Source organism: Rissa tridactyla, chromosome 8 (genome assembly GCF_028500815.1).
Source record: "Rissa tridactyla isolate bRisTri1 chromosome 8, bRisTri1.patW.cur.20221130, whole genome shotgun sequence".
Lineage (NCBI taxonomy): Eukaryota > Metazoa > Chordata > Aves > Charadriiformes > Laridae > Rissa > Rissa tridactyla.
The window spans coordinates 36416184-36428100 of NC_071473.1; the positions used below are offsets into that span (position 1 = coordinate 36416184).

The 11917-nt window shown below is 39.3% G+C and overlaps 1 protein-coding gene across 1 annotated transcript in view; it reads left to right on the top strand.

The window, feature by feature from the left end:
* The window catches only part of ABCA4 (ATP binding cassette subfamily A member 4), a 74108-nt gene extending 62402 nt beyond the window's left edge, over positions 1 to 11706 (top strand). Inside the window, exons 38-49 of the mRNA XM_054212611.1 lie at positions 1452 to 1599; positions 3024 to 3147; positions 3900 to 4029; positions 4920 to 5040; positions 5892 to 5954; positions 6066 to 6172; positions 7153 to 7294; positions 7860 to 7994; positions 9007 to 9110; positions 9198 to 9290; positions 9634 to 9883; positions 10824 to 11706. Of these exons, the coding sequence (XP_054068586.1) occupies positions 1452 to 1599; positions 3024 to 3147; positions 3900 to 4029; positions 4920 to 5040; positions 5892 to 5954; positions 6066 to 6172; positions 7153 to 7294; positions 7860 to 7994; positions 9007 to 9110; positions 9198 to 9290; positions 9634 to 9883; positions 10824 to 10946 (1540 nt within the window). The 3' untranslated portion in view covers positions 10947 to 11706. The remainder of the gene's footprint in view (positions 1 to 1451; positions 1600 to 3023; positions 3148 to 3899; positions 4030 to 4919; positions 5041 to 5891; positions 5955 to 6065; positions 6173 to 7152; positions 7295 to 7859; positions 7995 to 9006; positions 9111 to 9197; positions 9291 to 9633; positions 9884 to 10823) is intronic.
* The last annotated feature ends 211 nt before the right edge of the window (positions 11707 to 11917 follow it).

Sequence of the window (11917 nt, forward strand, 5' to 3'; positions counted from 1 at the left end):
GCCTTATATTTTTGAGCATTAAATGTGATCCTTAACAGGAAAATATATTTGTTTGGTTTGCTGCTTTCTGATATGTACCTTGTGCAGGAATTTAGTGGCTGTTCATTTGCCTCATTGACAGCCAATACTAAAATACCTTCCAGCATTTAACCCAAGGGCAAAGAGTACTAAGTCTTCAACACTTCTTTTAACTTCAAATGAGTATTTGTGTTGGCAAAATAGCATTTTATAAGGCTGACTGAAATTCACTTTCTCTCATTTAATTGATGATCATATACTTTTATCTATAAAATCATATTCCTGATAGCCATGCAGCTGATATGGTCTAGGCAAAATGATTGACCAGGTCTATTTCTACAGTTAAAGGAAGAAATTAAGCTTTCATGTTCTTTGAATGAAAATCCTGAGAAAATGCAAAGCATTATCATCATTTAATGACTGTAAAATACCCAATGTTAAAAAATGCTATCAGAATGTTCATTTGCTTTAATTTTTCATTATATCTTTTTAAAGTGCAATAGTGGTATCTTTAATAATTTGTCTGTGGCTCTACATATTTTTTTAAAATACAGTAATTCTTGGTTGGGTGGATGGACACTTAGAATTTTAAAGCCTCTACCAAGATGAAATTTTCAGAAAAAATATAATCACAGAAAAAATATAATGGCAGTCACTTCAATAATAATTTCATAATTTGCTACTCAAAATAAAAAACAGAAAGGAAGGTAAATTCAGAGAGTCGTATATTAGCCCTTGCATCCAGCTGCGGTCACAGTGGAAAACTTAGGATGATTCTTGCTGACCACACGTGTGTTGTCCTGTTAAGCAATTGAGGTGGTTGTTACTGAATTCTTCCTGTCCAGACTGATTGTTGCTAAGCATTGTAAGTTTATTCCAGAGGAATACTCCTTTTGTGCTGTTCCACGTGCATTAACTATGTCCCAGAAACCATAGCACAGGAAGCTCCAAATCAGGAGTAAAAAAAAATAATAATGGTGGAGGAGTCAGAAAACAATATCATAATTTACCATTTCTGATTTCTTCAGACAGTTCCAAAGGCTGAGGAGTATCTAGCAAAGCAGTACATCCTATTTGCTTTATCTAACATTTCTTTGTTTCTCCCTCCTGATGTACAATCCAGTGAGATGTGCAAGGATACCTGGAATGATAATAAACTTCTTAGCTTTAAGTTTTCTCAATTTTAGCAGTTTCTATGGCCCTGCATTTTAACAGGAAAAAAACAAAACAAAACCAAAAACAACTAAGCAGAAAAAGCTTTTTATCTAGTAACCAGGGAAAGAATACTGTAGTGGCACCTCTGATTGGCGAACATAACACCATTTCATTACACTTGGGATGAGAAGAAAGCTCAACTTTGTGTTTTCATTAAGCCAACTGACATGAGAATACTGAGAACCTGTTACCATAATTTTTCAATCTTTTGCATGCAGATGGGCAATAATTCCCATGATGTACCCTGCTTCTTCTTTCTTCAGTGTCCCTAGCACTGCTTATGTTGCATTGTCTTGTATTAATCTCTTTGTGGGGATCAACAGCAGCGCCATTACATTCATCCTGGAGTTATTTGAAAATAATCCGGTAAGTAATGTTTTTGTTGACACCTGGTTTTAAAGAGTTGTGCAAAGGGTGCCCAAGCATAACCTTCTCTAACAGTAACTGGTTTTCTCTACCTTGCCATTTTTTTCTGACAGTAAATGAGTGGGGAACTTGCCGAGTAACTGCAGGGACAGGTGAGCAGAATAAGCCAGAGAAAAGACTCAAGGCAATTGATATATTGGATTACACACACAAGGAATGTCACTGAGTGTTTTTCATCCCTATGAGCAAACTTCTGTACACTTCACAAGTTGAGGAGGAGGGGACAAGCACTGTGTTTTTGCCTTTGCAGCTTGGGTTGTACAGGAAGAGGTAGATGATAGAAAATCATGGAGTCACCACTAAGTAAGGAAAGACACTCCTGCTAGTCATGTTAGAGGAGGTATTCTGCTTATAACAGCATTTTGAGAGTTTCCCAAAAATGTTTTAAGAACACCAGGAAGGTGACAAAAAGTAGAATAGACAGCGAGTGCCAAAATTAGTTCTTAGAAAGGCTATGAGATCAGTTTATAAAACACTGTTAGCTTGTATGCACTACTACTACCACCTCTACAGCTGCTGATACTCTGGCCACTGAGACTGACACCCTTTCTACATCTGACAGCAATCCAATTAGCATTACTGATAGTGCATTTTCAAACACCATGTGCTGATCAAGCATTGCTGTTTGCTGGGGGGGAAGAGCAGATCATGGTTTAGTTCATGGTTTTAAGGGCCAACTTTACAATACTTTCTATCCCTCACATTCCTGCATTCTCATCCATGCTTCTTGATAGCACAGGGTTCAATCTAGTGCTATTCAGTCTGTGGGACAGCAGGCCAGTATTGTTATCTTTGAGAATATGTTTCTGGTGTAGACAGTGTCTCCAGAGGGGAAACTGCCCTTCTCTGGATTCAGTGTTGGTGCAGATGACTGCTACTGCCACTTATGCTGTTTTGGGTGTCTCCACATTGCACCAAAGTCTACTGTGTAGTTATGCCCAGACACTTTTCAATATTATGGCAGTCCTGATTATGGAAATATTCCAGCTATAAATAAAGATGTTACTACAAAAAAATACCACTCTTTCTTGTTGCTCACAGTTGCTGTTTGTAATAGCTGACACCAGAATTACATGTTACCTCTGCTACACAGAGAAATACTTCATTACAAAGATTAATTTCTCTCCCCATTGACAGTTTTTCACATGCACCTTGCCTGGTGCAGTGTATGCCAGCATTCTGCCATGCTGTGTTCCAGGTTGCAGATGCTTTGGATGTAACTTGATAAATACTGTTTTCTCTGTTGTAAGAACACAGAACATCCAGTTTCTCTGACGTGACAAAGAACTTTTCGCTCATGTTGCTATGTTTTCTTAAAGAAGCCTGGTTTCAACTGCTTATTATGTTGTTTCTGTTTCTTACAGTCTTTGCTGAAGTTTAATAAAATATTGAAAAATGTGCTGATTGTCTTCCCACATTTTTGCCTGGGCCGTGGACTCATTGACTTGGCCATGAACCAGGCTGTGACTGAAGTATATGCCAGGTTTGGTAAGTAAGAGCCAATATGCAACAAGTTATATCAGTGTCGCATGTCCTGACCTTGGATGAGGTGATTGGAAGTGTTGTCTTTGAAAATTAGTGGCTGTTTCTGGCATTCTCCCCTTTTACATCATCAGGTAGATGAGGAGCATAAAAGTTCAACCTTTCTGAAGGAATTACAACTACTGATAAGCTGCCAGAACACTTCAGCCCAACCAGTAGTCTGCGTTGGAAATGAACCCATTTGTTCAGTGTCAGATTATGGTGTCTTTTTATCATTTCTTCTGAAGTCCTTAAATCATTACAGTAGGTTATATTGTTTCATTTTATTTGAATACTTCAGTGGCCTTCATGTTAATGCTTAAAGTGGCAGCTATTCTTCAAATGCATCTTCTTGGGGTACGGGTATCTTTGATATCAGACAAATTCTTATTAAAAGAATAATCGTATAGCAGAACTCATCTGTTTTTATGCAGAAAATGTGTCTTTTGCATAATCCATGCAAATTTCATGTTATGATATCCAAATTCGTGCATATTCAAAGAGCTTATATTCATTTTTGCTCCCATGCAGCAGCTGAGCTTGGAGTGTATTTTCTTAAGAATCTTTATAAGACACGGGAAAATGGAGACATTTCCTGATCGTGATCAAATAAAGTACAGGTTTTCATCCTAAACCATTATCATTATGCCTTTTGTTCTGAGGAGCAGTATTTTGTTCCAGCAGTATTTCAGCTTGCTTTCTGGTGCTCTTTCTCCTAGGTGAGGAACATGTTTCCAATCCTTTTCAGTGGGACTTTGTTGGAAAGAACCTGGTTGCCATGGCCGTTCAAGGGGTTGCATTCTTCATTCTGAATCTCCTTATGCAACACCATTTGTTCTCCACAAGATGGTATGTCTGAAAGTTTGTATTAATGTTCCTTTATTAACAGGGTGGGTGTCTTTGTTATTTTCCGTGTCCCTCTTTTTTCTTTTTCTCTGAATTTTTAAGCTTTTTTTTTCTGTTTACTTACATGTTTTCTTCTTAATTTGTTGATATCCTGGTTCAAGAAAGCATTTACAAGTGCGTGTTATCTTAACAGGATTTAAGAATATATTATTAAAGAAAGGAGGTTTTTTGAATTGAGAATTTAATGTAATTTTTTTTTTAGATTAAAACACTGTAATAGTGAGATGATAAAATGACTTGGAAAGTTTGTAGTGTCATAAGTACGGGCATGAGGTACCAGCCTGACATCCCAAGACAGGAATTCTAGTCCATTGCACAGGACAGTTGCAGCCTGGACACTGTCCAAGCTTCCCCTCTCTGCTTTACAAATGTGCCTCTATGTCAATGAAAGCAGCTACCTTCCAGGTGTGAGTGGGTCATTCACTCCTGTTCAAGATTGCCAACAAGAGTACTAATTGGTACAATTATGAAAATACTGTCTTACAGGGAGATGTACTCAAAAGATCTGTAGGACTATCATCAGCTACTGAGGAGCAGCCAAATAGCAAATGCTGCAGCTGAGGGGCAGGTTACGCCATATCAATGACTGACAAGGCATGCTCTTTTGAGCAAGCCATTTCCTCCCTTTTTAGTACTTAGAGATTAACTTTCAAAGGTCAGGGATTCTGACAACAGCAGGAATGCTACAGCCAATGTCACGTTGTGAAGTTTCTGTCCCACTGCTTCCACCAGTCACATTTTTGGTAATTGATTAGCCATTGTTTCACACTGTTATTCTAACTACACCCAGGGCATCTCATTGTTTCTGCAGTCAATCTCGTGGGGTTTTGCAGGTTTGCTGAGACCGCCTTGTCACCTATTATTGATGAAGATGAGGACGTTGCAGAAGAAAGAAAAAGAATTATGAATGGAGGGAACAAAACACATATCTTAGAATTACAAGAACTGACCAAGGTAATATTTTGAGATGAATTAAACAAATGAGTCTAGTGTAAACTTATTCTTTTGGAATGTATTATAGCTGTGGATTCAGATGGTATTGTTTTCAAAACCAACCTTGTGCCTTAGAAAATAATAACCATTTTAGAAGTCAAGGCTTGACATGTTATTTGGCTGTTTCCTTTGATTAGAAATCAAACCACAGGGAAGTCCACCAAGGACAGTGCAAACCTCCCTCCTTGTTTGAGGTTTATTTTTACCTCGCATCATCCGATATGACTGTTATATATTGAGTGTCCATTTCTACTACTAGTCTTTTCTTCTACAATGCTGTTTTTTCCATAGGTGAGTTTCAATCTCAAGTTAACCATTTGGTTGCTTTCACATCAAGGGCTATAGTTATTGCAAATTTATCTTCTTTCCAGACATTGAAGGCATCTGAGTTATGCTATCAGAATGCATGCAAGCTTGAGCTACAGAAATACAACAATTGCACACATTGCTGGGATCTCATGAATAGAGAATTGGAATATCATTCTTCAGGCTATCTTGCTGTATTGTTTCACTTTGATTTGATATGTCAAAGATAATTCGTCCTGTCTGCTCTGTCTCCTAGTGTTAAAGATACGAAGTAAAAGGCTGCATGCAGAAAAATTGTTATTTTTAGGGGTCATTACAAATTTATTTAATGTAACTAAATGTCTGACTTTGTAGAATACTTACTCTTTAATTTTCCGTTTACTCCTGTTTTGGTTCTAAAGTTGCCTCATCCCAATAGCATTGAACTAAAAAATTCAGAATATTTTCTTTGCTGTATATGTCTTGAAATTGGATTTTTCTTTTTTTTTTTTTTCCTGTCAATTTAGATTTATGCAGGTAGGCACAAGCCTGCAGTGGACAGACTCTGTGTTGGCATCCGTCCTGGAGAGGTAGGTTGTTCAATAACACTAGATTACATTCCATGGATCAGTTCGGATTTCATGCCCCTGCCGATTTGTGAGTTGGAAATACTAAAGAATGCAATACATTTTGTAATTTAGTGCTTTGGTCTTTTGGGAGTGAATGGTGCTGGCAAAACAACAACATTCAAAATGCTGACTGGAGATACTGATGTGACATCTGGAGATGCTGTAGTGGCTGGCAGTAGGTAAGTACCTTAAAAAAAAAAACAACCTGTGACAGTCCATTTATCAGGGCAGAACGGCCCAGATCATATTCTCAATGACCCAGCAGCTCTTCTCCAGTTTTATGGCACTGACAGAAACCACAGCTAACACACACTGGCACTTCATGCTTTTAACGCTCTGTTGTAAAATCTGTGGCTAAGTTATAGTAATGCTAACAGTGGGACAAGGCAAGAGCTTGCAAACATAGGATAAACAGTCCAACAGGGTACTTTGAGCTGAGCTTTGGGGCATTTCTCTGGCTATTTCTAGCATCTTTGTTTATACAGAGCTGGCATAATATTGTAAATTAATACAGCATGACCTGGTATTCACTTATGTTAATTTTGTTCTAAGTTGTGTGTCTTCGTTTGTTGGGTGTAGTTGGGATTGGATTCTTTGTCCATTGATGTGATTTGAATAACAGCTATTTTGTTGCAAGGACATGGTCCTGGGCAACCTGCTGTAGGTGACCTTGCTTGAGCAGGGTGGGTGGACAAGATGACCTCCAGAGGCCCCTTCCAACTTCAACCATTCTGTGATTCTGTACTGTTCCTACTACTACTACCAGCAAAGTGTTATCCTTGTGTCTTGCCTGTCTGGTCCCATACTCTGAGATTAAATTGACTGATTTTTTTCTTTCTAGAAATAAACACCATCTGTAAAAAAAATTATCTGAGTGGCTGTTCAAAGAACTTCTTGTTAAGTTAGCCTATACTTAAACATGAAAATAGGTGAGGGAAAATGGGCTTAAACTCTGAACCAGGACTGAGCTGACTTAGATGACAATATATTCATTGCTATTTTGTACAGGCAGATGTTTTAGTAGGGTGTTGTATCAGGAAGAATTCATTCTCCTCTTACAAGAGTTGTTGTCCCAGAAAATAAAGATTTTATGTGGAGGGCCCATCTCTGTCTTAAAGCTAGTATTATAGATATAAGATTCTTTTCTTTGTTTCTCCAGTATATTGACCCACATTTCTAATGTCCATCAAAACATGGGATACTGCCCTCAGTTTGATGCCATTGATGACCTGCTCACGGGACGAGAACATCTTTACTTATATGCACGCCTGCGGGGGGTTCCAGCAGAAGAAATCAAGAGGGTAAAGCGTCCTTGCTTTTGACTTATACATAGTTGCAGTGTGTATTTGTGATGATTAACTGGGTTCATAACATGCCAAGGGCATGAATTTCCGAAGTGGGCTTGCCATTCTGTGTGTTGAAGTCCTGGGAGTTGTTCCTGTCGTTTGGACAGTTAAGTACAAAACTGCACTATCAAATGGCATTAATGCTACTTGCAAAGCTGTGGTGCCAACTGTGGAAGGCTAAATCTGCAGTTGCTTTGACTTGGAACTGCACTGGTTGCTGTTTTGTTCTTGTCTTTAAAGTTGTTCATGTACAAGAAAGAAAACATGAAGATTCCAAAAGAAAATAACTTAAATTCTTGCACAGATAGGAAGTCTATGGCTGGGGCTGGTTTATGGCTTTCCATCGAGTAGTTAGAATTCCCTTCAACGTCAGAAATTTCTTTGGACTCCTCTGCTCCAGTTCTAAAATGAATGTTCTAAAACCCAGGGGATTGCCATGTCTCTGACAGAAGAGGGATGTACCAGCAACCCCGTCTGTTATGCATTAGCTACTGTGTTAAAAAGATGGTCTTTCTCATAGGTTGCTGAATGGGGCATCCAGAAGCTGGGACTTCCGATGTATGCAGACCACCTGGCTGGTACCTACAGTGGTGGCAACAAGCGCAAGCTCTCCACTGCCATTGCACTGATAGGCTGCCCACCACTCATCTTGCTAGTAAGTATCATGGTGATAGTTCAATACAACATCTTGTAAAACTACATGCGGAAGAGGTACAAGGATGTTTATGACAGTCCTTGCAAGCTCCTTTCTGCCCTTAACTTACATCTACTTCAATGTAATTTTGAGTTCTTTAATTTCAGGGATACACTGGGATGCATAACTATGTTTTCAATAGACCCCAAGCAATTGTGAATGAAAGATCTTCAACAAAGAATGGTTTGAGATAAAATCTATAATCCAAACAAATCTGAATTTGAATTTTTTTTCTCCAAGATTTTTTAAATTTTTTGTTACTAACTGGTTAACTGACGTATGTAGGACCAGGTCCTTAGCTGGTGTAAATCAGGGTGACTTCACTAGCTTCTTGGGTTGAGAAACATGTCCTATTTGTTTATGTAAGAAAGGTTACCTGGGGAGAACTCACTCTCCTCTTACAAGAGTTGTTGCCGCAGAAAAGGAAGATTTCATTCAAAATGTCCATCTTTGTCTTAAAGCTAGTATTATAAGATTCTTTTCTTTGTTTCTCCAGTATATTGACCAACATCTCTAATGTCCATCAAAACATGGGAGCCAAACTTGACACAATTTGATGTAACTGCTACTGCACGAGCCTCTTTCAATTTATTTTTATTTTGTGTCCTAAATGTTTTTATAATGCAGTATCACAAATGCTTATATTTTTTGATGTCTAAGACCTTAGACTGGGGACTGCCTTTGTCGTAATGGTCACTGCATTCCCTCCCTTGTAGCTGTGCCAGACACAGACAACATCATACTCTTACCTGCAATTTCTTCTACTTGTTTCCTTACTGCTTTGTGCTAAGTAGTACATTTCTACCCATTCACTCATATGCTTCTCAAGGTGCATATGCTTTCCCGAGGCACAGATTTCAATAGGGAAGCAGCTATATGCTAAGGCCCAAACACACAATGACTTGATTCTAAATAGATTTTCGTTTTCTTATCTGCTTCTCTGACTGCAGTTGACTTAACGTTTCCCTTACAGGACGAACCAACTACTGGAATGGACCCTCAGTCCCGGCGCCTCCTGTGGGACTCTATTGTCAGCGTGCTCAGAGATGGGCGAGCTGTGGTTTTAACCTCACACAGGTAAAAAGAGTTAGAATTCAGAATCCCAGAGTAGCTGAACTTCATCTGCTGGCTTTTATCTCAAATACCCGTTCTTTGTTTTGAAAGTATGGAAGAATGTGAAGCCCTCTGTACTCGTTTAGCCATCATGGTAAAAGGTACCTTCAAATGCCTGGGCACAATTCAGCAGCTAAAATACAAGTAAGTAGAATATTTTTATGGCATTTTTTTAATGCGAAAAATTAGTGTATGTGATGTGTACTGTTCTTAATATAGCAATCCAATCTGAAGAGCTGTTGTTTAAACAGACCCGTTTTTGGGTGCAGCTCTGTGGTATCCTACACAATTTGAACAGACCTCATTTCAACTCTGTTACGCCACACACCGTCTCTGCAGGGCTAATACAGAGCTTCTTACAAAGCTAGATCTTATGCATTATCTTTCAGATACTGTTAATGTTTTCATAGATGATGAAAATTAATTTCCTTCCTGAATAATGAAACCATCTCTTCATCCAACTCCCAAATCCACATGTGCTTCCCAGGTTTGGAGATGGCTACATTGTCACTCTGAAAATCAAAGCTCCAAAGTCTGGGCTGCCTCCAGATCCTACTCCTGCTGAGCAATTCATACACATGAACTTCCCAGGGAGTTTACAGAGAGAGAAACACTACAACATGCTGCAGTATCAGATTTGCTCCTCCTCTCTGGCTAAGATTTTTCGGTTAATAATCTCCAATAAGGAAAACTTGCATATTGAAGAATATTCTGTGTCTCAAACAACTTTAGATCAGGTGAGTAGAAAATAAAGCATCCATGAGAAAGCCTGTCTGGCAAGAATTAGGCAATGCAAAGGGGATGTATCCAAACAACTGAAGGACTAAACTGTTCAGAGTAGAGAATTATCTCACACCTCTTTCTTAGGCAAAATTCCCAGACCCCTCATCAAGGAGGGTGGATCAGATATGAAATCTGTAACTAATTCCCTGTTTAAATAGGTGCCATTTGAAATCTGCTAAGACAGTGTTTCTCAGATGCCAGAATTCACACAACCCATTCCTTCAGGAGCAGCAGTCTGAGCAAGGTCAGCTATTCAGAATAAGGCTTGCCGAGCTGTGAATAACGTTTTATTTTAAATAGGAGATTTGGACTGTCTTGTGTCAAAGATACTGTGATATTTAGTTAAATGTTTATATGTCTCTGTCATACATTTTTATACAGGAGCAATTGGACACACAAAACCTGGAAAGTCCACTGGGACTGTTGGCAATATCCACTTGCTAGAGGGTATTAGCCCCATCTGCCTGCTTTCCTAAGTAGCTGAGGGTCCACATATGCGAAGCTGTCTTGGCTGGGAATCCTAGAGAGACATTCCTGGCTGCCTTACAGCTTCCTACTGAAATGTTCTGTCTCCTCTTTCCCATCACAACCAAACTCACTTACATTGTGCAGGCCATGCAGCCCATGCTGAACCCATCTCCTGCTTGAGAAAAAATAGGATTTTAGTTGCAAGTAAGTCCATCCAAAGGAAGGAAGTTGCAAGGATGTTTATAAAATAAAGACAGAATTAGCAATCCGTGCTGATAACACAGTGCCTCAGTTCAGTTCATGTCTATGGATTCCCCTTTCTGTCTCTTCCCTGCAGAGAGGCCAAGAGGATGCAAATGTACAGAGACATTCCACTAGCTCACGTCAGTTGATGAGATGGTGACACTTTCTGCTTTCCTCACACAGGTTTTTGTGAACTTTGCTAAACAACAGATGGAGGATGAGGAAATTCCTTTGCATCCCCGTGCAGCTGGAGCCAGCCGAGAAGCAAAGGTGTCCCCCTCTCTGCACCAGCAGGCAGTTGCATAGACTATTACTAGAGTCACTAGGGCTTAGAGTGTGCACAGTGCAAAGATGTGCCATATCAGAGCAGTACAAGGGTAAAACAAAGGTTCCCACACTCAGTATTATACTGATTTTTTTTTTTCCGCACCTTTCTGAGCACTGTGCTCACAACAGCAACAGTCAACTTCTACTGCTCTGCTAGAAACACTACATGCTGAAAGTGTCAAAGGAAAGGCAGGTCCTTGCTATACAACAAAATCTTCCTCTAACATAAAGGTCATTATAAGATACAAGAAGAGAAGTCTCATTCCTCATTATTGATGTGTGAAGAGCATCATTAAAGAAAATTTCTCTGCGTGGACCTTTCAGGCTGTTAGGTTCTTCTTGTTTAACTGTTAAGTCAACTGCTACCAGTCAGCAGACAGTTCTCAGGGCAGAGAGCATTGCCCAGCTTAGAAGTGGATTCCTGCCATCCTGAGTGCACAAGACTACCAAGGTCAGAACATCAGTGCTGGCTGAGGGAGCTAGTGCTGGGAGGCTGCTTCACTGACTCACCAGGCTGCCAGTGAAAACACAGTTGTCTCAGCAAGAATGAGAAGAATTAATTCAGATCCTCAAACCCAGGCAAGAAATTTGCTTTAAAAAAGAATCTTAATGAAAATGATCTCATACTCATCTCCAAGTTTCTTAAATGGAAGCAGAATGTCAAAATGGAGATTAAAAGGAAAGAGAGGATGTCCAAATCTGCCAAAAGTTTTTTCTTCTCATAGAGGCCTGGAAAGATATCTTTGTTACTAAAGAAGATCAAATTTTTCTTCTTTCCTGTGACTGGACCTTAAGTGGGTGTAAAGTGTGAATAGGGTATGTGCTTTCTCTGTGCTCGGAAGCAAAATTTCAACCTGCTTGTTGAAACTGAACTGAACTCAGTGGGAAATTGACTTTTAGCTCTTTTCTGTGGATCACAGTTAAACTAGTGGAAAGCTGATACTGAAAAC